Genomic DNA, 27892 nt, shown 5'->3' with positions numbered 1-27892 from the left:
GCTTGCGGCTGATTGACGGCAAAGAAGGCGGAGCAACGCTTTTATTTTGAGCTAGTCTAGGGGATAAAATGAGTTAGAGGCGGGGACAGGAGCCAAAGTGTCTGAGTCCTGACAGAGACTGTGAGCGGGAGGTCAGAGTTACCTATAAAAGTTACAGGCGGGGTTCCCGCTTCATGTTGGGACTGTACCTTGAGACAGAGACACACTGCCGGCTCAGCGTCACACACAGGCGGGGGTGGCGCCCAAACTGGACAACGTTCTGCGACTAGCGGTAAGTACATAGTAACTGTGGGGCACTGCCTTTGCCCAGGAACCCATAGTAACCAATAAGCTGTTTGCTTTTAAACAGGTGACCAGCAATTGCCAGTTGCTGATTGGTTGCTATGGGTTACTGCACCTGGGCAAACTTAGTGCCTTTAATAGAACTCCAATTGTGTTTTACAGAACTTTGGCCTGACAGAGCAGTGTTTGTGTTTTGTTTATTATTCTGACAATGGTTCACACTGGCTATACTGCATTCTTCTGGCTGCTGAGCAGAACACTGGGTGCCCTGTGAGGGCTGGATATACTGGGTGCTGTACAGAGCATTGGGCTGCCAGTGGTAACATGCTGAGCATTGGGCGCTTGAGCAGAGCATTGGGCTGCCAGTGGTCACATGCTGAGCATTGGGTGCTTGAGCCGAGCATTGGGCTGACAGTAATGTTTCCTCTAGAGCTAATTGGTAGAGTTGCCACCTGGCCAGTAAAAATGATACTTGATGCCAATGTTAATAGAAAAAAAACGGCAAGAATATAGGAAGGCCGGTATTTTTTCCCAGGATAGTTGGTAACCCTACTCCTTGGTCACTAGGCTAAAGGTACAAGGGGCATTTTTTCTGCTGGAATTTTAAAAACCACCATTGACTGTTATGAGCATCCATGGTTTTTTTTCCTTACATCGGTGTGTGCTTTCTCTACTACTCGGTAGCATCTCACAGATTTATGCACTTGTTCGCAGAACACTATGGAATCCCAAAAAGAAGAGGGGGATGGTGGTTAGCACAGCTTTTCCGAATGGTATGCGTCCAATTCCGTAATAGTTGCTCTGTGCTGCAAATGATCCAAGTATAAGAGAAGGAAGAGGAGCTCCAGCAGTATTACTGCAAACAACTTTTTATTCCAGGCAGTGGTAAACACAACATGTTTCGGGTTCAATACCATTTATGCTTAGAATTTGTTCTGGATTTAAATCCAGAACCAATTCTAAGCATAAAGGGTATTGAACCCGAAACATGTTGTGTTCAGTGTCGGACTGGGACACCAGGGGCCCACCCAAAAAACCTAAGACCAGGGGCCCACCCAAAAAACCTAAGACCAGGGGCCCACCCAAAAAACCTAAGACCAGGGGCCCACCCAAAAACCTAAGACCAGGGGCCCACCCAAAAACCTAAGACCAGGGGCCCACCCAAAAACCTAAGACCAGGGGCCCACCCAAAAACCTAAGACCAGGGGCCCACCCAAAAACCTAAGACCAGGGGCCCACCCAAAAAACCTAAGACCAGGGGCCCACCCAAAAAACCTAAGACCAGGGGCCCACCCAAAAAACCTAAGACCAGGGGCCCACCCAAAAAACCTAAGACCAGGGGCCCACCCAAAAAACCTAAGACCAGGGGCCCACCCAAAAAACCTAAGACCAGGGGCCCACCCAAAAAACCTAAGACCAGGGGCCCACCCAAAAAACCTAAGACCAGGGGCCCACCCAAAAAACCTAAGACCAGGGGCCCACCCAAAAACCTAAGACCAGGGGCCCACCCAAAAAACCTAAGACCAGGGGCCCACCCAAAAACCTAAGACCAGGGGCCCACCCAAAAAACCTAAGACCAGGGGCCCACCCAAAAACCTAAGACCCAGGGGCCCACCCAAAAAACCTAAGACCAGGGGCCCACCCAAAAAACCTAAGACCAGGGCCCACCCAAAAACCTAAGACCAGGGGCCCACCCAAAAAACCTAAGACCAGGGGCCCACCCAAAAAACCTAAGACCAGGGGCCCACCCAAAAAACCTAAGACCAGGGGCCCACCCAAAAAACCTAAGACCAGGGGCCCACCCAAAAACCTAAGACCAGGGGCCCACCCAAAAAACCTAAGACCAGGGGCCCACCCAAAAAACCTAAGACCAGGGGCCCACCCAAAAAACCTAAGACCAGGGGCCCACCCAAAAAACCTAAGACCAGGGGCCCACCCAAAAACCTAAGACCAGGGGCCCACCCAAAAAACCTAAGACCAGGGGCCCACCCAAAAAACCTAAGACCAGGGGCCCACCCAAAAAACCTAAGACCAGGGGCCCACCCAAAAACCTAAGACCAGGGGCCCACCCAAAAAACCTAAGACCAGGGGCCCACCCAAAAAACCTAAGACCAGGGGCCCACCCAAAAACCTAAGACCAGGGGCCCACCCAAAAAACCTAAGACCAGGGGCCCACCCAAAATACCTAAGACCAGGGGCCCACCCAAAAAACCTAAGACCAGGGCCCACCCAAAAAACCTAAGACCAGGGGCCCACCCAAAAAACCTAAGACCAGGGGCCCACCCAAAAAACCTAAGACCAGGGCCCACCCAAAAAACCTAAGACCAGGGGCCCACCCAAAAACCTAAGACCAGGGGCCCACCCAAAAAACCTAAGACCAGGGGCCCACCCAAAAAACCTAAGACCAGGGGCCCACCCAAAAACCTAAGACCAGGGGCCCACCCAAAAAACCTAAGACCAGGGCCCACCCAAAGAACCTAAGACCAGGGGCCCACCCAAAAGAACCTAAGACCAGGGGCCCACCCAAAGAACCTAAGACCAGGGGCCCACCCAAAGAACCTAAGACCAGGGGCCCACCCAAAGAACCTAAGACCAGGGGCCCACCCAAAGAACCTAAGACCAGGGGCCCACCCAAAGAACCTAAGACCAGGGGCCCACCCAAAGAACCTAAGACCAGGGGCCCACCCAAAGAACCTAAGACCAGGGGCCCACCCAAAGAACCTAAGACCAGGGGCCCACCCAAAGAACCTAAGACCAGGGGCCCACCCAAAGAACCTTAGACCAGGGGCCCACCCTCAGTACTATTTTCTTCCTCTCCTCAATCAACCTCTATTCTCCAATTCTCTTTTCTTTACATACTATAATCTATTATTCCACCTATTTAGCCTCTTTGTGAGAAATAGGGAATGGCCATGAAATGGGCCAACAGTTTAGCAGCATGAGGGGCCGCTGACACCTGGGCCCACCGGGACTTTTCCTGGTATCCCAGTGGGCCAGTCCGACACTGATTGTGTTTACCACTGCCTGGAATAAAAAGTTGTTTGCAGTAATACTACTGGAGCTCCTCTTCCTTCTCTTATACTTGGAACACTATGGAATCCAGTATATGTCTGTGAATAGAGGGTGTTGCAGACTAAGGGTGCTGCTTCATTGCTGTGTAGATGATCTAGCTGGTATACAGGCTAACATAGCTGTATCATTCTGATGTTTGCAGTTGGTTTGGTCACACAGTGGGGTGACCTTTGAAAGAGAAAAATCTCTGCACATTTTATACTGGTCTCATCATATTTGCCAGTGGAATTCCCTTCCAGCATTTATTGCGATCATCCCAATGGGTGGCCTCCATGCAGGATAAACAGTGGGTCAACAACTTGATTTAAATCTCAGATGGGATTTCTGGCTTCCAACCTTGATTACAATGGGCCAGCGTTGGTACATCAAATCACTCTTTGTTCATATTCTGCACATTTTCAAGGTTACGGATTTGTTTGTTGTTCCTCAGCCAGAGCTGTTACCTGTCTCTCTCTCACAGCTACAAACACCCTCCCAATCAGCAGTGGAATAAAAGTATTCCACTTTATAATGCCTTGGATCACTTGAGGAACTTCGTACAGGTAAGGGATCTGTTATCCAGAAACCCGTTGTCCAGAAAGCTCCAAATGATGCAAATCCATCTCCCATAGACTTCATTTTATCTAAATTATACGTATATTTAAAAATGATCTCCATTTTCTCTATAATAACGACATTACCTTAAATTTGATCCAACTAAGACATAATAATCCTTATTGGAAGCAAACCACCCTTTTCGGTTTGTTTACAAGAATTTCTAGTAGACTTAAGGTACAAAGATCCAAATTACAGAAAGATCCGTTATCCGGAAAACCCCAGGTCCCGAGCATTCTGGACAGCAGGTGCCATACCTGTATGAGGTTTTATATCTAGAGTCACATGGGTACCAGGAACTGCTCTCTCTCTCACCCTGTGTAAGAACACGTTACAATACGTAGAATCCACTGCTCTATTAAAATACTTGCCAACATTGCTATGGATAGATAGGGTTAATATGCTCAGTCTCCGATATACATCCTATATCTAAATGTGGTATGTCTGCTAGCTCAGGGGTTTTATATAGGCGAGCTGGAATGTTTGAGTGACAAAAGCAGGTGAAAGTAATAATAGTATGTAAATGTGAGTGTTGTATATAAAAATAAATTTGGAAAATTAAGTTCTAAATCCCATACGTTGTATCATAATATGATTTCATCTAGGGATGCACCAAATCCAGGATTCGATTCGGATTCGGCCGAATCCTTCTGCCTGGCCGAACCAAATCCTAATTTGCATATGTAAATTAGGGGTGGGGAGGGAAATCACGTGACTTTGTCACAAAACAAGGAAGTAAAAAATGTTTTCCCCTTCCAATTAGGGTTCAGGTTCGGTATTCGGCTGAATCTTTCGCAGGGGGTTCGGCCGAATCCAAACAGAATTGCAGAGGGTCTCCTATACTGTAAGAGTCTCTATAACAGTTGTGGGCCCCCATTTGAATGACCTATTGGGGAAGGATGTATATCTGTATGTAAGGAGATCACTGTAGCCTGTGCAATTGGGGCATGAAGATGTATTGAGGCATCCTGACTCATAGGATAAGAGTCCCTGATTGATATTTAAGGAGCATGCATTTTTTCAGCCATTCTGCTGAGCTAGTGTTGCAGCTATTTACATACCTTTCTGCTAAAACTGAGATGTCGGGGATGAAACGAAAGTAAAAGCTCAATCTTGTTGTCTGAGAATAGCCAGAACGATTATTGCCAGCCGATAAATGCAGAGAGAAACTATTCTTTATCATTTGTTTGGTCTTGAAGCAACTCATGGGCTGTACAAAGTAACCGAGATTAAGGCAACCACCTGGCTACCTATTACTGTTCTGCAGGGGAGCTCCTTATATACACGGGGTAAGGGAATAGTCGTTATTATTATTAATTATATTTTTTTTTTCATTGCACAAAATTTTATTTTTGGGTTTATGGCACCATGAAGTCAGACTTGACCAGTGGCCAGTCATTTGTTATTGTTTCTTGCTGTAATAATAATAGGAATTTATCAATGATGGCTCATGGTAATACTTTCATACAAATATAAGACTTTGATAGAAATATAACACAAAGAACTGTTACTTCATTTATTATTATTTTATTTATACTTTCACAAAGAACTGTTTTACCATTGAATCCAATACGGCATGTTGAACCCGATACAGTAGACAAGACGGCTTTAATCTTGTATAATGAAGCTTTGTGGAAGGAGAAATTCATCAACTCGGTGACCTAATACTTGCTCTTTATTTTTAACATGTATATGACTTTTGGAAATTCTCTGGATAGTCTCGTATGTTTTATCTAATATGCTTATGATTTCTGAAGCCTTCCTTTATTGTAGCTATGGGCACAATATGCCATTAGGCTACTGTTGGCTAAGATAAGATCCTTGCTTCGGATTTTCTTGTTGGGAGTCTGGCCAGATCCTGATGAGCGCATGAGAAGCAAGATCTGTTATTAACCAAGTGCTTTAATGTATGAGCTCATTGTTTTCGAATCTATATAAACTGGGGGTCAGTTGAGATTGCTCCTGTGGGGTTTACGCCTGCAGCCACAGGACTGTTTGAGGGACTTCAATCTGCGGACTGTATCGGGATCTCCCAGTCTTGGTTGCAGAGAGGAGTGCTTTGCTCATTTTACTCATTCGATAATGTTTCTTTTTCATCTTATGTGTGTAATAAACCTCTAGTAAAACACCTGCTGTCTGGATTATTCTTTTAAAAAAAAAACAAAAACCAAAAAAACTTTTTAAAATTTATTTTAATCCATAAAAAGCCACAGAAATACCATCACCTTGTTCTGACAAGTGTTTGTCCACTTTGTATTTCTTGCCCTGTTATAAAGGCCATATAGACTGCACATGGCCGTTGATGGAAATGAATAATGTTTTTTAAATAATAACATAGTTAAAATAAAGAGATGCTAGAATCAGTGCCACTGTGTGTATACCTCTGTCTGTACATATGGCTGGGACTAGGGTTGCCACCTTTTCCTAAATGTTTTGCCCGTGGGGTGCGGGAACAAAAAGGGGTGGGGCGTGCCATCAAAGGGGCGTGGCCATGGCGCCAAGGTTTCCAGACGGGGGACAAAGTCAGAAAAGATAAGTTTACAGGGGATTGGAGCAGGCTGAGGGGTCTTTTTAAGGGTATTACAAATTTACCGGCAGCTACATTGTCGGTAAATTTGTAATTCCGGCCTTTGCATGAGTTTTTGGCTAGGCCGGTAAAATACCGACCGGGTGGCAACCCTAGCTGGGACTGAAGTTGTGACTTTTTTTATAGGCTGAGCACTGACTGTAGCTACAATAGTATTGTGAGAGTGGGAATTCCTCTATAGAAGGAAAAAAATATTACACTGAAGATCTCAAAAATAATTACTTTAAATAGCTAAAAAGTAATGGGCTTAATTAAAGGGACAGCCACTCCATTTATCTAGATTGGGGATTCCAAACCTTATCAGTCAGAACACAAAATTGGGTGTATATGAACTGTGGCGCTTCAAATAGGGAGATTGGTGTGATGTGCTTCTCGTTACTTGGGATGCCTTACCCATTAAAGCACTGTAGAATTTGTAGTGAAGTGGAAGTTTCATGGTGCCGTAGCTGGATTTGAGCCAGGGTGGATACACTAGAGTAGCCTTTGGTGGAGATATAGAAGTCAGGATTGTTGTTGGCTGGTTTTATTGTTTGCATGAGTTTTGGCAACAATGCCATTTTCCGGGGTTGTGGTTGTTTGTAGTGTGATTTAAAAAAAATAAAAACATTTTTACATACATTAGATACTGTAATCCCTTCTCCCCCTAAACTGTAGTCCTACCCTGCTTTATGGCAGTTGAGATTCTAGCTATCTGTATGTTGGGGAAACGAACCGACTGCCACTGGAACCTTGGATTCTAGCTGCCCAACAATGCCTCGTATGCCGGATCCGGGGAACTTGCACAAAGAAACACCAACGAGTGGATCAGAATAACAAGTTCCGTTTATTGAAGCCCAAACATATGCTTATATAGGTTATAAGTAAAGACCTCCCAATATAGTGACGTATTAGCATAGTACATGTCTGTAACAGGTACAGCATTCAGGATGGAAAAGAGAGAAAAAAAAAAGAGACGTGCATGCGTATTAGCTAAGACATTTTGGCTGAGGCAAGCTGATAACTTTGTTTATGGTACATGATGATACTTGTGCAAGGTTGTCTAAGAAGAGCAAGTACAGGGTCGTACAGAAAAACAAGTACAGAGGCCTACACAAGGGTCGGCCCGTAGGCATGTTAACCCTTCACTGTATAACAGAACATTCTGTCCCAGTGGCTGCACAGATCCTATCTGATCCCCATTGTAAGCAGCAGTCCAGCCCTGCTTTATGGCAGCTGAGATTCTAGCTATCTGTATAACAGAACATTCTGTCCCAGTGGCTGCACAGATCCTATCTGATCCCCATTGTAAGCAGCAGTCCTGTCCTGCTTTATGGCAGCTGAGATTCTAGCTATCTGTATAACAGAACATTCTGTCCCAGTGGCTGCACAGATCCTATCTGATCCCCATTGTAAGCAGCAGTCCTGTCCTGCTTTATGGCAGCTGAGATTCTAGCTATCTGTATAACAGAGCATTCTGTCCCAGTGGCTGCACAGATCCTATCTGATCCCCATTGTAAGCAGCAGTCCAGCCCTGCTTTATGGCAGCTGAGATTCTAGCTATCTGTATAACAGAACATTCTGTCCCAGTGGCTGCACAGATCCTATCTGATCCCCATTGTAAGCAGCAGTCCTGTCCTGCTTTATGGCAGCTGAGATTCTAGCTATCTGTATAACAGAACATTCTGTCCCAGTGGCACAGAATGTATCAATCATCTGCAGGACTTTAAGGCTTATCAATTAATGGCACATGTTGGATTAATGGGATAAAAACACCCAAAATGACCCAACATGCACCTCCCATTTATATGAGTGGGTGTACCACAATATTTGTGGCTGTCTGGAACCAACACTCCTCATAAATAAGCGGTAGAGCATTTTGTGGTGTTTGCACAGGAAATATTGGAGACAGCTGGCAGTGAGTGTGACCTTTTGTTGGTCCTCCACCACTGCTGGATGACATAGGTTTTGTCATTACTGCTGCACTGCAAGTTGGAGTGATATCAACCCCCCCCAGCAGCCTAACAACAGAACATGGGAAGGTAACCAGATAGCAGCTCCTTAACACAAAATAACAGCTGCCGGGTAGATCTAAGAACAACACTCAATAGTAAAATCCAGGTCCCACTGAGACCCATTCAGTTACATTGAGTAGGAGAAACAACAGCCTGCCAGAAAGCAGTTCCATCCTAAAGTGCTGGCTCTTTCTGAAAGCACATGACCAGGCAAAATGACCCGAGATGCACCTACACACCAATATTACAACTAAATACACTTGCTGGTTCAGGAATGACCTTTTATATTGTAGAGTGAATTATTTGCAGTGTAATTTAGAAATAAAACTACACCGTAAAAACAATGACAGAACCGCTTTAAATATAAAAGATGACCTGATTGGGAACTAAAGTCTGTCCTTGCTTGTGTGACTGCAGTGCTGTGATTGGCTGTGATTCTCTGACCGGAATCCGTTATTGCCTACATGATTTGGGGGGGGGATTTCATTTATGCCTCCTTTAAACATTAAATACCAAACCGGATTATTTTCCTCCATTCAGGCTTAAATATATCCTATATGTGGTCAAGTACAAGGAATTATTTGATTTAAATATCCTCTATGGGAGATGGCACTACCTGTAATTCGGAAGCTTTCTAGATATTGTTTTTTCCAAATAACAGATCCCATAACTGCATATTGAAATGGTGGCCAATACTTCCAGCCAGTGATGAATACTGTATTACGAGTGGCCATACTCCTGCTCATACTCTCCATTCCCCAGCCAACTCCCAATATGAAGGCTGTCTGAGAGGAGATACATCAGTGTTACCTCCCTAGAACTGGCTTTTTTTTTTTTTTCTTCTTGAAGAGGCCAAGCAAAGAATATTTGTGTTTTTGGCTGCTATGGAGGTGCCTAACAAATTGCCCTAGATTCCACCATTTCTGCTTGTGGTGCCGGGCCATATAGGCAGTGCTGTAGAGACAACATTGAATGGAAATTGTCTCTCTCTTCTCAGACAGCCTTGAGATTGGGATATGAAGGAGGGGAGGCCAAACAATACAGCAGCTGTTGCCATGTTCTCCCACATTTCCCCTTATCTGGCCTTGACTTCAATACAAGCAAAGAGGAGGGTTACACCAGTGTTTAAATTTGTACTGTCTAAAAAAAAAAAAAATTGTAATTGATATCATTGCAAGTTTTTAAAGGGGGTTATTCACCTTTAAAAAGAGTGAATAAGAGACATTTTTATTTATTATTCATAGTTTTTGAGTTACCGTACTTGGCTTTTTTTTTTATTCAGCATCTTTCCAGTTTGCAATTTTAGACATCTGGTTGCTAGGGCCAAAATTACCCTAGTAACCATGCATTGATTTGAATAAGAAACTGGAATAGGAGAGGGTCTGAATAGAAAGAGAAGTAATAAAAAGTAGCAATAACATTTTTTTTTTTTTTTTTAATGTGAAAGCTGGAAGAGTCATTAAAAAAATTGAAGGCCAATTGTAACGTTGCGTCCATAAAATACTAAAAGTTAACATAAGGGTAAGCCACCCCATAGAGGATACTCCTTTGATGTTCAAACTTTTTGGGTCAATACCCTTTTATCAAGTGTAAAAAGGTATTGACCCGAAACATGTTGCGTAACCACTACCTGGAATAACTGTTTTGCAGTTAAATCTGCTGGAGCTCTTTACTTTGTGGTTCTGCTGATCAACCAGACATCTGTTGGGCAGGTTTAAAAATCCAAATGTTAATGATCTAATTGTTGGCCACAGGCAAAGATCTCCTGGAACACACGACAAGCTTTAAATTAAACATTTGTGTGTGTGCTTTAGGTGCACTTCTCCTTTAAATGTTGAGGCTGTAGCGGGGCACATTGGAATGGGAAATTAAAAATAAAAGACCTATAAAAACACTGCTTAGATTAAGGGGCAGATAGTGGTGAATTTTCAGGTGAATTTTCAAATAAAAAAAGAAATTCTAATTTTGAGTTATTTTTTGTGTATCTCGACTAGGGAATAGTCCAAATTTGGTTCAAATTTGAAAAAAAAATCTAATATTGAAATTCATCATGTTCCATCTCTTTAAAAATTCGACTTCGACCATTTGCCATCTAAAACCTGCCGAATTGTTGTTTTAGCCTATAGGGGACCTCCTAGAACCTATTTGGAGTCAATTGGTGGACTTTGAAAAATCAAAGTTTTTTTTTGGGGAAAAACTTCCATTAGAATTTTGGCCAAATACGGACCTATTTGATCGAAAACGGACCTGTTCGGCCAAAAAAAACTTTGACTTAATTTCGGTTGTTCTTTTTGAATTCTAATTTCAAAGTCTTTCAACCCTTGATAAATATGTCTCTACCAATCTAACAGTTCTGTCTAACAGTTCATGTTGAAATGAACTTCCCTTTTTGTCTCTCTTTCTCTGTCTCTCTCAAATGGGGAAACTTGACTTATATCCTTTATATGAGCCAAAATGAGCTAAAAAAAGACCTGCATTTAACTCTTTAAATTAAATTAAAGTCTGGCAGATTTCAACCTGGGACTGACATGCATGCAAGTCCTGCAATAGGCTATATATCCTTGTCCAAAGAGCTTGTAGTCAAGCTGGAATAGCAAATACTGCCGTATATAATGACCGTCTAATGGCTGAACAACACTGAACTCTAATGCAATATTCATGGGCCACCTGATATATTCTTGGTTGTACAGAGAAGCATAAGAAGTAGAAGTAGATTTACCAGTTACAGGATCAGAAGAAACTCAAGGCCAACCCCCCCCCCCCCCACTCAAGGTCTCCACTATAATATCCATTCTCTCTCTTTTCCAGGAGAGGATCTAAACTTAAAAAAATACACTAACTTTACACAAGGTATTTTGCAGAGCACTTTGCCATTTTCATTCATTTTCTATGTTTAGTGGTTTCTACGACATTAGCAGTTTTATGAACTGATGCAAACATACTTCCGGGTTTTTCTGTGAGCACTTTTTACATTTATTTCTATGTTTGGCAGTTTTCATACTTAAAATGCAAGTTTTTAGTCGGCAAGCCTAGGGTTAACGGATTCCAGAAGGGATAGACTTTGCATAGACAGGTCACTGGCAGAAAGCCTGCCTAGCAGAATGAACATGTGTTAAAGTGGTGGTTCACTACTATTGGGATGATCTAGAATGGCCAGTTCTTAGCAACTTTTCAATTGGTTTTAAAGGAGAACCAAACCCTTTATATTGAAATCTGCTTCCCCCCCCAGCCTAGGTGTTACCCTCGGTAAATGCCCCTAACTCTTTACTTATTACTTGTTGCAGATTCACGGACGCCATCTTCTTCTCTTCGGTAATCTTCGGGTCTACTTCCGGCGCTTCAGCAATTTCTGTGACTTTCGGCACATACACAGTTGTTTAAAAAAACAGCTCAAACTGAGCATACGCCAATACGGGGCTTACTTTGCGAAGAGAAGAAGATGGAACACGTCTCTCTCTATATCTCTCTCTCGCCCTTACAAATGGTCTGTGCACTTCCTAGATTCCGTTAACCCTAGTGTTGCACAATTGAACTGAAAAAAGTATTTGGAAGGAAAACAACCCCTTTAACAGCATTAGCATTTAGATGGGGTCAGTGAACCCCCCCCCCCCCCATTTTAAATCTGGAAAGGCAACTGAACTATATTCAAAAATGAAGACCAATTGAATTGGCCGTTCTATAACATACTAAACATTAATGTAACGGTTAACCCTTTAACATGGTTTTTGTTGTGGTTAATGTTGCCTGGAAAGGCAGTGCCAACAAATCTGCCTAATCTGCTGGGGCATTAGACACCTTGGATTACACTTTTCTAGCCATAATAGTTTTTAGGGTTTAGTTCTCCTTTAACCGTTTCAGTGAAGATTGTCCTGTATCCAAAACTCTGGGGCACAGGTATTGTCACAGCCTCATGTAGCCTGTTGTATGTTTGCCAATACTGACCCTGCTTTTTCTGTTCCAGCCTCGTATCGGAGTGGGAGACTCATGGGCTACTTTAGTATGGAACATGCACAGCAGCTGCTGCACAATAAGTATGTGGCTATCCTGGGGGACTCAAGTAAGTCGTGTTTTGTTTCATCTAACACTTACTAACAGTAATTGACTAAAGAATCTGATATTTTGCACTGAGCTCTGTATTGGCCCGTGCTCCTCAGTCGTAGGTTGTGCCCAGATCCTCCATGTTGTTGGGGCCAATTATTGTATCAGAAAAAGTTTAGTTACTGCTTCCTTTTGTCTAAGACTGCAGAACTTTCCCTGACTTCTTTTCTTGCCTCCTGTAGTTTCACATTCTTGCACAAGATTTATAACTTCCTACCCACATTGGGTCACAGGCTGGGAGCCCCTCCTCCACTATAGACCCTCACTTTAGCTTTCCCTTAAAGGAACAAGTTACAGGACAAGCCTTTTGAAATAAAAAAAATGACAAATCCGTATAAAGCGGATCCCTTCATCTTAACTGTGCACCCCAGCTGGATAAGCTACAATAGTGTGCCTTGGAGTGCGGAGACACACACACACACACACACGTAAGGTGTCATTTACGAGGGGATCTGCAAGAGTCAAGCAGATAAGGTACAATATATAGTGAATAAAGTACCCCCTCTTGTAAAATATAAGGATATTATAAGTTACCGAGGAGTTTCATGACCATATAAAAACACGAGGCCGAGTGTTTTTATACAGGTCATGGAACTCGGGGGTAACTTCTAATTAGGGTTGCCACCTGTCCGGTTTTGAACCGGACAGCCCGGTATTTTGAAGGGCTGCCCGGTTCAATGCTTCCTGCCCGGTTTTCCAAATAAGGAAAACCGGGCGGGATTAGCTTGATTGACGCCGCGATCGGCCAATCGGCGATCGCGACGTCATAGCTCCGCCCCGTGACGTCACGGGACCGCCCACTGACTTCACGGGAACGCCCACTGACGTCATGGGACCGCCCCGTGACGTCACGGGACCACCCCCTGTCCGGCTGGAGCCACAGGGAAAGGTGGCAACCCTACTTCTAATATCCTCATATTTTACAACTGGGGGTACTTTATTTATTATAATACACAAGTTTCAGTGAGTCATGTGACAGAAATGACATCACTACTCACCGTTTATAACTGATGACATCAGAACTCACCATTTATAAGGATATAATTTACAGGATATTCAAGGCTTTTGTGTATTATAATGCACTAAATGCATAACGGGGACTGTATATAGGAGACATGGGGCAAAGTCTGAGAGAGAAATACACACCACCAATTCACTGTTGCCAATAAAAAAAACTGGACACCAATAGGAAATCATTTCAATGTCCCTCATCACTCCATAAAGGATTTTGAGAATTTTGGTTCTTATGGGCAATTTTAAAACCTATATGAAAGAAAAGTGTGGGAGTACAAACTAATGGAAACTTTCAATTCTTTGGAGAAGGGACTAAAGCTGAGCCTTTGATTTATGGCTAATTATGTGGACTATAAAGGACTGCAGCAGGTCAGAAATACCAACCTATGTGGATCTGGACTAAGATCATATGGAATTCCTTTTATTCCACATTCTGTTAATTCGGCCCTAATTTATACTCGGCCTCTTTGAGCCACATTATCTTGTACCTTATCTGCTTGTCTCTTGCAGATCCCCTCGTAAATTTCTTTGACTCCTTACACACAGATTGATATTCCCTTTGTTGATCATTTGACCTATGAGCTGAATGTTGGAGATATATATATATATATATATATATATAATCCGAGAACACCACAGCTTCATTGTATGAAAAAGGAACGAAAATGTTCTGAAAGCTTGCTATGATTATCTAGTTAGCCAATAAATGCCCTTTATACCACTTTTTTTTATTTATTTCAAAAGGGTTGCCCTGTAACGTTTTTACCAGCGAACATGATACAGCAACTTTACCTTAAAGGAACAGTAACACCAAAAACTATGTTTTTTTTAAAGTAATGAAAATATAATGTGCTGCTCTGGTACAACTGATGTGTATGCGTCATATTTTTTTCATTTCCTGATGTTGCTTTAAATTTCAACCCCTGTCCAGCCCGCGGAGATCTGAGAAAGGTGAATATGGCCGTGCTGCCAGGCACCTACATATATCCAGTATGTGTGGAGGAATACATTGCACAGCCTGTAATGCTTTCAAGGCCATATTAGGAATTAAAGTTTATTTCTCACCTTTGTTGCAAGTTTGATAACATTAATTCCATTTACCGTTTCTCGTGTGTGTGTATGTGTGTGTGTATATATGTATGTGTGTATGTATATATATATATATATATATATATATATATATATATATATATATATATATATATATATATATATATATATATATATATATATATATATATATACATTTTTTTTATTTATTTTTCCAGTTCAGAGATCTGTTTATAAAGACCTTGTCAAGTTCCTTCAGGACGGAAGCTATCTGACGGAAATACAGTTAAAATGCAAGGTAATGTCGGCTGTTCGTGTGTAAAAGGGTTAGATCATGCTGAACTACAACTAGAAAAAAAAATCTCCTTAAAGTCTTTAGGGCTAATTTTCAAAACCCAAAGCTATATTCAAATTTGGTTTCTAATGGGGTTGTTTTTTTTTACCCACAATACAGTATTTTCCCCCCCACCGAATCCCAGTGCAGGTATGGAACCTCGATGCTCAGCACCTGAGTTTTCCAGGTAAAGGATGATAAGAGGCGACTTCGGAAAACGAGTCGCCACGTGTGCTTAGCGCTGATGATTTTTCATTTTAGCCAGGCGACTAAATCTCCCCGAAACACCCAGTGTGACCTTACCCTTAAAAGCATTTAAACATTAAATAAAGACAGTAGGATTGTTTGCCCTTTGTAAGGATTCATTATATCATTAGGTGGGATCAAGTACAAAGTACTGTTTTGTTATTACAGGGTAACATTTAATCTGTTTTAAGAATTTCAATTCTTTAATTATAATGGAGTCTATGGGAGACGACCTTCCCATAATTCAGGGCTTCCTAGATAACTGGTTTCATGGATCCGGTACAGTACCTGCATCATCGTGTGAGTTACGGCTCACAGTCGGGGTGGTGTTTCTTCCACCATGCTTGTGTGCACAGTAGTGTAAACTGAACTGGCATTCCATTTTCTTGCTGCAAGTCTGTTTCATCCGTGACCATAATCTTGTAATTTAACCCTTTTTTATATGCAGGTGTTTTTTTTTGTAACCTGTAGTTCAGCAACATCTGGACATGCCCCTGCCGGTGTAGTTACTTATGCTGTGGGTGGGATGCTAGTAACCATTTGCTTTAGCATGCAAGCTGCACTGTATATGTATGGATTTTGTAGAGGGACGAATATGATGACATAGAAAGGTTTCCTGTTTTAATGGCAGCGGAAGATGAAGCAGAATATGTGGCCCAGCAATAATTATGAAATGTTTGCTTGTTGCAGATTGTGACCCAACACTGCAAAGAATGCGGTTAAAGGGATACTGTCATGGGGGAAAATTTTTTTTTCCAAACACATCAGTTAATGCTGCTCCAGCAGGATTATACAGGTATAGGATCCCTTATCCGGAAACCCGATATCCAGAAAGCTCCGAATTACGGAATGGCCCATAGACTGCATTTTATCCAAATAATCCAGATTTTTAAAAATTATTTCCTTTTTCTCTGTAATAATAAAACAGTATCTTGTACATGATCCCAACTAAGATATAATTAATCCTTATTGGAAGCAAAACCAGCCTATTGGGTTTATTTAATGTTTACATGAATTTCTAGTAGACTTGCAGCATGAAGACCCAAATTATGGAAAGATCAGTCATCCAGAAAACCCCAGGTCCCGAGCATTCTGGATAACCGTTCCGATACCTGTACAATGAAATCCATTTCTCAAAAGTATATTGTCAGTTTCCCAGCTGCCACCAGTCATGTGATTGTGCCCTGATAAACTTCAGTCACGCTGTTCTGCAAGTTGGAGTGATATCACACACCCCTCAGCAGCCTAAAGGCCCCCATACACGAGCCGATAAAAGCTATCGACAGATCGAGTCGGCAGCTTATTGGGCCCGTGTGTGCGGCCATCCGACGGGCGTCCCCGATCAATATCTGCCCGAAGTCGGGCAGATGCCGATCGGACAGGGTAAAAAATCCTGTCAAATTGCGCCGCATCTTTTTGTTGATGCGGTTTTGCAATCTGACTGCCCATATCACCTTCATCTGATCCGATCTTGGGCCCTAGGGCCCACCATAGGATCAGCCGATATTGCCAAACGAGTGGATCTCCCTGTGTATGGCCACCTTAACAGGAGCTATCTGGTTACATTCCCATTGTTCTAACACAAGACAACAGCTCCCTGGTAGATCTAAGACCAACACTCAATAGTAAAATCCAGGTCCCACTGAGACACATTCAGTTACATTGAGTAGGAGAAACAACAGCCTGCCAGAAAGCAGTCCATCCTAAAGTGCTGGCTCTTTCTAAAAGCACATGACCAGGCAAAATGACCTGAGATGCACCTACGCACCATTACATATTATATTACAAATCTATATATTACAACTAAAAAAATACATTTGCTGGTTCAGGAATGACATTTTATATTGTAGGGTGAATTATTTGCAGTGTAAAATGTGTGATTTACAAATAAAAACTACATCATAAAAATCATGACAGAATCCCTTTAAGTAACAGCAATATTTCCCTTTTGCAGGGGGAGAAGACCTTTCTAAAGGATACGTTGGTGGAGGGCGGAGTTCTAGATGAGATGCACAATGGCGTAACTTACAGAGAAGTACGTCAGTACAGCACCGACCATCATCTTGTTCGCTTCTACTTCCTGACCCGTATTTACTCTGACTACATGGAGAGCATCTTGTCTGATTTTAAAGCTGATTACAAACCAGACGTGCTCATTATTAACTCCTGCATCTGGGATGTTAACAGGTGAGACACCTGCTCTGTCCAAAAACAAAAAACACTTGGGAGAAATCTGGGCATATTTGCCTTAGCCCATCTAGCAACCTCTCTCCTTTGGTAATTGAATCAAGTTTTCTCCAAGTACTTGCCAATGTGCGGAGCTCAGATTCTTTATACTAACTGCTCTTGGGCTGCTCTCCTTCCCATGTTCAGGCAGAGGGGTAGGGCTTGATCACAACCGAGAAGTTTGTTCTAGGGGTTTCCTACCACATTGATCTCTATGGACATAAAGCCATTTTTTTCTAGGAGAACTAAAAGCTTAACTAAAGAAGTAGCTAGAAATGTTGTAAATGATGTTTTGTGCTTCTGTACCAGCCCAAGGCAACCACAGCCCTTTAGCAGTAAAGATCTGTGTCTCCAAAGATGCCCCAGTAGCTCCCCATCTTCTTTTCTGCTGATTCACTGATTCACATGCTCTGTGCTGCTGTCACTTACTGAGCTTAGGGAGCCACTCACAATATACAGTACACATAGAATAGAAATGTCACAATATAAGGCTGATTAGTAATTAATACAGATAATTACTACATGGCAGCACAGAAACCAGTGCAATTAGCATCAGAATTGAATAATCAGCAAACCGGTAGCATCAGTTTATATTACAGCCAGGGAAGCTCATTTTCTGCTGGATAATTAGTGACGAGCCCTAAGCTTAGCTTCTCAACAGCCAATCAGAGCCCACTGAGCATGTGAGTGTCACAGACACTTTCCAAGATGGTGACCCCCTGTGACAAGTTTGAAGTCCTGGATCATTGCTGCTATTGACAAGCTCAAACTTTAGCCTTGTGCAATAAGTTCACTATATCAAATATGGCATTTTTAGTCACATTCATTTTTAGGGTTTATTTCTCCTTTAACGCATATGCCATTGTGCTGATGGGTTTCCCCTGTCCTGTAGAGAGCCGTGTAATGGAGGAACTCCAGTCAGCCTTGACTTTGGGTAAAAGAGCAGCCTTGGGGCAGTGTTGACTGTTGCTATTCCATAGATATTGATCAGAAAAAGGCTATTGGACAGACCTTTGCTTTTTCCCCTCCTCAGATACAATGATATACAACTTAGAGAGTACAGATCCAACCTGGAGACACTGTTTAGTCGCCTACGTGAGGTTCTCAATCCTGAATGTCTTATCATATGGAATATGACCATGCCTGTGGGCTTCCGGGACACTGAGATGCCAGAGGTACAAGGGCGTTTTTGAGGTTTGATCAGTTTTGGGACGGGGAGCTTGGTCCTGAAGGAAAAGCCATGGGAGAATTTTCATGTTTCACTGCTCTGGAGCAGATTCTCAGGACTATAGAGAATTAAAGTGCCAACAAGAATAGACCACCATACAGGAAAATATTGCTTGCATGCAGGTCACAGGGACTAGCAGACTAACCATTATCTTGAGTGGCTTTAGAATTCTAACAGACCATTATTGTCTCTCTCTTGCAGTATGTGAAGCACAACCTCCGATGGGATGTGATTGATGGCAACTTTTACAGTGCGACCTTTGCTAACCTGTACAACGTTGATGTTATAGACATGCACTACCATTTCCGACTAGAGCTGCCCAACCGCTGCAGGGATGCTGTGCATTGGAACCAACTAGCGCACCGCAAATGCACGCAGATCCTGCTCTCCCACATTGCAAAGGCTTGGGGAGTAGAAGTGCCACAAAAACCACAAGGTAAGATGACAGTGATTTTCATCTTACAGATCTTCAACCAACCAGGAGCTTTACACACAGGGGCATGCGAGAGCTTGCAGTGTGATCATGGGACAAGGGACCTTGTAATGCCACTTGTTATAGGCAGTCACCAACATTGCATCACATTCCATAAATGGGATTGTAGGGCTACCAGTTCACTAGTATGGCTTAAGGTGGCCATACACGGAGAGATCCGCTCATTTGGCGAGTGTCGCCAAACAAGCGGATCTCTCCCCGATATGCCCACCTTGAGGTGGGAAATATCGGGCTGATCTGATCGTGGGCCCAACAATTGGATCCTAACGATGGGTAACTGGTGTCGGATCGCGGGACCGCATCAACGAACAGATGCGGCCGCGATCCGAAGGGATTTTTTTAGTCCCGTCCGATCGACATCTGGCCGACTTTCGGTCATACAGTATATCGATCGGGGAAGCCCGTCGGAGGGCCCCATACACTGGCCAATAAGCTGCCAACTCAGTCTGTCAGCAGCTATCGGCCCGTGTATGGCCACATTAAGACTGTGTACTAACAATAGTATTTGGTTTTTTTTTGATGGGGTCAGTGACCCCCATTTGAAAGCTGGAAAGATTCAGAAGAAGGTGCATAATTCAAAAACTATAGAAGATAAATAATAAAGACCAAAAGAAAAGCTGCTTAGAAATGACCATTCTATAACGTACTAAAAGTTAAGTTGAAGGTAAACCACCCCTTTAATAGCTGCATTGCTCTCTTCTCTTAATTTCTTCTGGGCTGCTCTCTTTCCCATGATCTGGCAGGAGGTGTGGCTCTGCCCCTGGGTAATTACTGAGGGGAGTCTGGATTCATTTACACACAAACATTCTACTGAAGCAAATGTCCTCAGGTTTGGTTCCTGAGTGGACTCTACGCTAAGTCTAATATCACAAGTGCCATTTTGTCGCTGGCAGATACATTGCTATTCTGCTGCCATCTGCCCCCTGGATAAATTGTCATTTTCTCCGCTGGGCAAATGGCAGTGGACTGGCAAGTTGTATTCTTCTCTTTTTTTTTTTTTTAATTTTAAACATTTACAAAACCAACAAAGTAATTTAACTTTCGAGGAGCTTGTGGGTGGCATTTATAGAGCAGACCCCAGTCTGTATAATGTGACTTGGTAGCTATTTATATGATCTGTGGACAGAGAAGTATTGCAATAAGAGGCCTGTAGGATTCATTTGGTTATGAGATGAGACTGTGAAAACCACATTTGCGTCTATGTTTATTATGGAAGTAATCATGCAAATATCTGCTTCTGCACACTTTCCTTTGCAAGCAAATGTCTATGGTTTAATGCCTGCCTCAGTACTATTTCTCTCTCTCTCTCTCTCTCTCTCTCTCTCTCTCTCTCTCTCTCTCTCTCTCTCTCTCTCTCTCTCTCTCTCTCTCTCTCTCTCTCTCTCTCTCTCTCTCTCTCTCTCTCTCTCTCTCTCTCTCTCTCTCTCTCTCTCTCTCTCTGTGTGTGTCTGTACAGTATAAGCGGGAACTGCCATATTGCTTGCTTCATGGAGGGTTGTGTCCATTTAATAAACAATTAGAGGGACTGTTCTTTGTTTATGAAGAACGTTTTGGTATCCCAAAGCAATATGGAAGTTTAGCTGAAATGAAATATGTAAATAAGCCATTTTCAGTGCAGAGTATGTTCTATGCAGGCAATTGTTGGCTCTGCTGCCTTGCAACACTGGGGTCTTACGTATTGTAAATATGATTGTAGCCTGGGCACTTTCTGCAGGGAGTTTTGTTTTTGTTTTCCCTGTGCTTGAGTGGTTTCCTCCCACACTCCAAAACACAGGCAGGTTAATTGCCCCCTAATAAAACGGATCATTGTGTAAGTGAATGTCCAGTATACTGCAGCACTCTGCGAAATATATAATTTTCAAAAGTGAATTTTATTGGCTCAAAACATGCGATCAGACAATATGTGGCAACGTTTCGGGCCTCATAGGACCCTTTCTCATAGAAAACTTAAGGCCCCCATACAAGAGCAGATATAAACTGCCAACAGATTAAAGGGGAACAATCACAAACATTTAAATTTCTAAATACAATCAATTAAATATTCTGCATTGTTTCTGAAATAATCAAGTTTATCTTCACTCTCAGCATCTGTTTCTCTTCATTCTCTCTTCATGCAGCAGTTGGGTGTCAGATATTCATTGACAGTTAGATCCAATATATCTTATAGGGGGGCTACTTTCCTAGCAGATGTATTAGAGCTCACTCAAATGACTGATTCCAGTACAAACAACAGCTAACAAAATAACTGCCTTTTGCACAAATCCTGCATGTAGAGAGACATGATGTCTGGTAATTTTAATAGAGTGAGCTCTAATACATCTTCTAGGCAAAAGGAGCCCCCCTATAAGATATATTGGATCATTCATCAGACACCCAACTGCTGCATGAAGACAGAATGAGGAGAAACAGATGCTGAGAGAGGAATAGTGAACATAAACTTCCTCTGAAAAGGAACAGATACTGAGAAAGGGATAGTGAATATAAACTTGATTATCTCAGAAACAATGCAGAATGTTTAATTGATTGATTGTATTTAGAAATATTCTTAGTTTAGTATGATGAAGCTTTTATTACATTTTTGTGATAGTTCCCCTTTAAATCTGTCGGCAGCCCAGTTTCCCAGTGTATGGAGCCCTCCAACGGGCTTCCCCTGAGATGTTGATCAGTCGGGCTTAAAAATCCCACCTGATTGAGGACCGCATTGATTCATTGGTACCGTCCTCAATCTGATCGCCCGGCCCCAGAGCCCACCTCAATATCTGTATGGCCAGCTTTAGAGTAGTGTTTTCTGCCCTAATGCAGACCGTAAGCATGGGGCACAAAGCACTGCAACCCACCACCCAAAGCAGAACGGGTGCACTTCAGTTCTCTTGCACTTTTGTCCAGCGGCATAGAAATTCTTTGTAAAATATGCATTTGTGACAACTGTAGGTACAGCTATTGCTTTCATACCAGTTAAAAAAAAATGCATACTTTAATAATCACATAGTGAAATAAAAAGTTCCACTTGCTAAGCCATTAACATGGCTTTGTTTGTGTATTTATGTCTTGCCATCTGGCTACTGGATACCAGACTCCTCTGTAAGTATGGCACCCCCTGCAGTAGCTTTCACTTCCCATCTCTGTGTCTCATTCTATATTTTATCTGTCTCATCTGCCCGTGGCCTTTGCTTGCACATGCTAATAAAGGAACTGTGTGTGTGTGTGTGTGTGTGTGTGTGTGTGTATGTGTGTGGACTGGAATTGTGTGCATATTGCTAACTCCTTAACCCATCTGTTTGAGGCTCTTGGCCGTAACTATAATATACATGATCCCTGCCCTATTTTTGAGGATCCCTGCAATCTTGGATTAATGTACTAACCCACCGTCTCCTGTCAGGTGCTAGCATTAGTCGTGCTCCATCACGCGTGGTCACATGGCGAAGCGGCAATGCAGATCCATTTGAGAAAGGCCGAGCTCTAGGAAGAGGCAACTGCCAAAGGGGTAGGGTTCTGCTTGTATAGGAATCTGCTCATCATCGGGTTGTAGGTGGAGGTAGCACATTCCTTTCTATGTCTTGATCACTGTTTGTCTGTACCCACTCAAGTGAGTTCACTTCATCTGTGAAGTCCTTGGGTTATGTTGGCCACACACAGGCAGATCCAGTCCAATTAAAAACAAGAAAACCGAATGATCACCATTTGCCACATTGCATATGGACAACCAAATTGGCAAACTATCCAGCAATGGCAGTTGATAACAAGTTGGGCCACAATAGAGGCCACACACAGTCTTATTTAATCTCCTCATCAAGATCTAATTCCACTCACCATAATGTTTGTGTCTGGCCAGCTTTAGCAGTGTGTTGTTCCTGTTGGCATTCCCCATTAAATACTGACCAAGAGGCTATGTACTATGGCCTACAAGGCTCCTGGGAGTTGCTTCCCCAAGAAGTAAGTTTAGTTTGTTTGATGGTTACCCAAAAGGTTGATAGTGGATACTGCTATGATCTGGTCATCAGCTCATGATCCACTGGTAGGTAACTCATCTGCTAACTTCCCATTATTTAGATCTCTAGTTTGGGGAAAATTGGATCTTTTGTTCAGGGTAGTAAAATTATGTTCGTTTTCCATACACTTAAAAGAGAACTCAAGCCTAAAAAGAATATTGGTAGAGATATTTACATTATATAGTGAACTTGGCTGTACCAGACCAGCAGCCCTATGATGATCCAGGCCTTCATATGTTCCCAGACGCTCTCCATCTTGGATCCTTTTAGACCAGTGGCTCTGCACATGCTTAGAAGCCTAAACATAGCCGATGTCGGACATTACCAAAACACTAGTAAAGGGTAGGGGTACACAAAGCATGTGCTTGGCAGAAAAGAATATGAGAGAGCTACTGGGGCATCTTCAGGGGCCCGGATCTTTCCTGCTAAAGGGCTGGTACAGAAGCACAAAACATAGTGTTGCATTTATAGTAATTATCTGAAGGGTCTGGCTGCACCCTGTTCTAGTGCGTTATTGACTTTGATTAACACACAATGGTTTTTTACACAACCTGTTTCTTCTGAGTGGTATCTTCTGTTTTGATGTCCTGCCTGAACCGTTTTTTTTTTTTTTTTTTTATTCCCACAGAGAAGTTGCCGTTAATTGGATCGTACTGTCCTGGATACACCAGCTTTGATGAGCGGTCTCAAGACATTAGAGGAGGTCAGTTTCAATGTTATGTCCCTGTTATTTGCATCTTGTAATCAAAGTGGTTGCTTCTGTATGAACCTGCAAAGCCACCGATGCATGGAGACACCCATAGAGCTCAGGATAAAGCTGTATTCCCAATTCATAACTTCATGCAGTTAAAGGACAATTAAAGCTCAACAAAAAATAGGGCTAGACATTATAAACATGGTTGGGTTGGGTTCTATATCAATTGTAACAATGTCTCTGAGTCAGCTCAAATCCCCCAGTAAAAGTGAATGTCGGTGCACATCCCGTCAGTGGCTCCATCCTCCACCAATAATCAATCCAGAAGGAATTTCTTCGTACAGCACCAATTGAATAAAAATGGCTTTATTGAAAATGACATGGCAAAACAACCTGGTCCTCAATGTTTCAGGCCCTCTATGGCCTTTTTTCAAGCTCGGAGAGGGCCTGAAACGTTGCGGACCAGGTTGTTTTGCCATGTCATTTTCAATAAAGCCATTTTTATTCAATTGGTGCTGTACGAAGAATTTCCTTCTGAATGGGTTCTATATCAGCCAAAGGCTAGCCCACAACAGCCTATAAGCAGGGAAAATCTGTGCCTCTGAAGATGCTCCATGGCTACGGTCACTTATCTGAGCATAGGGATCCACTCACAATATTCTGTGTATATAATACAGTTATGGGACCTGTTATCCAGAATGCTCGGGACCTGGGGTTTTCCGGATAACAAATCTTTCCATAATTTGGATCTTCGTGCCTTGAAGGGCATGTAAAGGTAAAAAAAACAAAATCGCATTTTTACTTTCTTTAATGAAAAAGAAACCTATCTCCAATATACTTTAATTAAAAAATGTGTACTGTTTTTATAAGAAACCTGACTGTATGCAGTGAAATTCTCCCTTCATTTACTGCTGCGGATAGGAATTGTCAGATGGTCCCTAACTGCTCTGCTGGGAAACAATCATACTTATGAAAATGTAACTTTACTTCCCAGCCATGCAGAACTCAAGCAGCTTTGTTTGTTTCCCTGTAGAGCAGCAGGTGACTGTGTAGAGATTTGTATGGGATTTTATTTTTGCCTTTACATCCCCTTCACTGATACTAACTCGCATTTGTTGATTCCAACTCGAATTAGTAATGATTAATAATTAGCCCATTGGCTTCTATGACTGATGTAACCTCGCTGTCTGCCAATGCAATGATTGCTGACAATCCCTAAGCTCAGTTCCTCCACCATCCAGAGCACACTGAGCATGTGCAGTGCCACTGACACACAAAAGTTGGCCTAACAAGATCCAAGATGGTGAACTCCTGTAGGTAGCTTTGATCATTACTATTATAGGGCTGAGCAGCCACACATTCAGGGCTCAAAGTGACCCCCAAAGCTTCTGCATGTTGAATGAATGTGTGAAGTTTGTGGGGCGTCCTATGGTTGTACAGTTTGCCATGCATCATTACTCCCCATAACTCCCAGTGTTGTCTAAATGGAGACTTCCTTCCTACTATTTTTTTTTTCCACCCCCCCCCAGAATTTTCCTTTCTGCCTGGCCAGCCTTTGAAGGGTCATAATGGGATGCCGGGATTTGCTCCCTGCCATGGGAATTACCCAAAAGCACAAGGTAAAGAGAAAATAAGTAAAATAATTTTAGCCAACCTGCGGCCTGACTCTTTATACCCAACTCTGCTCCTTGGGCAATTTAACCACGCACATGTTGTGCCAAACTGGAATGGCCTACAACTGGATGCCAGTCACACTCTTCATATAGCCCACTCACGTGTGGTGTTCCCCTCCCAACAGAACTGTCGTTTGTAACGGATACTCCATTCATGTTGGACAACTTCACCCCTGGCTACATCAGCTTTGATGCCAATGGGAATAACATGGAAGCAGGTTGGTTATTTTTGTAAAGAGGTTGCATGGATTGAAATCTGTCATGTCCTTGCACCGGTGCATTTACCCACAGTAACCAATGTTTTCATTTTTTTGTCATTGGTCACAGTATCCACCTCCCTGTGGTCCCAACTCAGGTGGCATAGTCCCGTATCAGACACACAAAAGGGGCGGGTCTTCGCATGACATGGGCGGGGTTTGGGAAGGTGTCTGGTTGTAATTGGACTGGGACATTGCAGATCATCTGGGGTGGAGGATCGCTGAGTTCAATGTTGGTGTTATCAGTCGATTGTACCTAATATCACCTGATTTTGTCTGCTTTATCCCTTTCGTGTGTGTGATGTTTCGATTCCGTACAGGAATCTTCATCAGAGAAAAAGCCTTTTTCCCTGATGAATATTCCTGTACGTAATCGAAACGTTGGTCTACAATAAACCTTTCTTTATCTAACTGCTTTGACTATGTGGAATGATCCTTGGAGTGCCGTCATCGGTGGGGATATTTTGATTTTTCTATGAACTAATGGTGGTGCGCTCCTACTTGCTGTGACTATATGTATATGTTACTCTATCCTGAGAGTGTTCATATTCCACTCACGTGACATTATCCATATTTTCTACCCTTACAGCCCCTTCAAGAGGCCCCTATCCTTTCCAAGGCATGAATATGATGATGAACTTTGCTCCCCACCAACCCTTCCCACCTATGAACTTTGGTTACTTTCCCGACTATAAACAATTTAATGATCACCCCATCCTGCCAATGAGGAGGCCCATTAAGCAGCGGGATGGACGGATCCACCCTTATCGCATACCTGCACCCCTTCCTTCTAGGATCTACTAATGGGAAGCCTGTGCTCAACTACTGAACAACTTAACCACTTTTATGGCACTTTTTGGTAACGGAAGAATGTTATTTTTTTTGTATATATGTTTGTGGGGGGCGTTGGTATTTTCTCCCCACTGTGGCTCTTTGGGATCTACTTTTCCAGCAGAGCCACAAATGAAGCTGTGAAGTTGTTGCTAAATGTTCTAAAGGAATATATATCTATTCCTGAGGCCAGTGTTTGTGACCTCTCCCTTCTTAATACCAAAGCATTCACATTTATTAATGCCCCGTTGTACATTCACACTAGTTTTTTTTTTTTTTTTGGACACTTTTTTTTTTTTTTTTCACTGCATGTTAAAGGGCAAGTCACAAGCACAGAAAAGCCAGGGTTATGCACTTCCCCTCTGTTCAATGTGCATCTGCCTTATCCTTTCACCCATATGAAGGTTTTCACTGCTGCGGGAATCGGCGGTGACACTCCAGTTGTTTAGCATGGGGGTGCAGCTGGGTGCAAAAGGAGCAAATGTTTTTGGTTTATGGCATCAGGGATGTTGGTTTTCTTTTTAAGCATCCCATTTCTGCCACTGAAGAAGCAGCCTCTTTCTGCTCGTGGATTCTGACTCGTACGTTGGTCGTCCTGCTGCTAAATGTGCGGATGCTGCTATATTTTTCATTATTGTTGCTACATTATGTAAGAACAAGATTTCTCTAGTTCACCCAGCTGGATTGTTGTACATATGCTGTGTCTCCTGCAATTTATTATACCTATCTCAGCCTTCTCCCTTGAGTACAGAACATGACATTCCTTGTGATGGAGGATGGAGCTGTGCCAAACCAGAGGCCCGTGTGCTGATAACTAAGAGAAGCCATTTTTGTAAAGGTCAAGGTACCGGATTTCTGTATGTCCAATTATATAGTACGGTTACAATGTGAGCCTGGTTTTTTTCAGGTTGCGCAGACAACAGTTTAAACTGTGAAGTTGCACTTTAGTGTGAATATATGTACCAACACTTTTTTTTAATTTTATTTTCCCCTTGTCACTTGGTTAAATTTATCTTTGTCAGTTTTGTTCATATTTGTTACTTATGGATTCTACTTTTGTTTAAATAAAGTTTGTTAAAAATACACGTTGGTTATATCTTGCCCCCCTAAAATCTGTTTATACTTGCTCTGATTGGCTGAGAGCCTGTCTTGTTTCATTGGCCAGGGTCAATCAAAGCAGGGGAGGACAAGGTGCCAATAAAAACCAATTAAAGCCCCTGAATGGCATCCATA

At 42.6% G+C, this 27892-nt stretch overlaps 1 protein-coding gene across 5 annotated transcripts; it reads left to right on the top strand.

Annotated features, from left to right (window-relative positions):
* On the top strand, positions 1-27742 carry pced1a.L (PC-esterase domain containing 1A L homeolog). 5 transcript variants are annotated; one of them, NM_001091711.1, is given in 11 exon segments: positions 111-271; positions 12488-12583; positions 14907-14986; positions 17223-17455; positions 18528-18669; positions 18924-19158; positions 22595-22699; positions 23833-23907; positions 25428-25517; positions 25697-25789; positions 26418-27742. In NM_001091711.1, coding segments are annotated over 10 exon segments (1341 nt in total). In that variant the 5' UTR covers positions 111-271; positions 12488-12510; the 3' UTR covers positions 26633-27742.
* The last annotated feature ends 150 nt before the right edge of the window (positions 27743-27892 follow it).

This window comes from Xenopus laevis, chromosome 1L (genome assembly GCF_017654675.1).
Source record: "Xenopus laevis strain J_2021 chromosome 1L, Xenopus_laevis_v10.1, whole genome shotgun sequence".
In the NCBI taxonomy this organism is placed as follows: domain Eukaryota; kingdom Metazoa; phylum Chordata; class Amphibia; order Anura; family Pipidae; genus Xenopus; species Xenopus laevis.
This window is presented reverse-complemented; position numbering and strand designations above follow the sequence as displayed.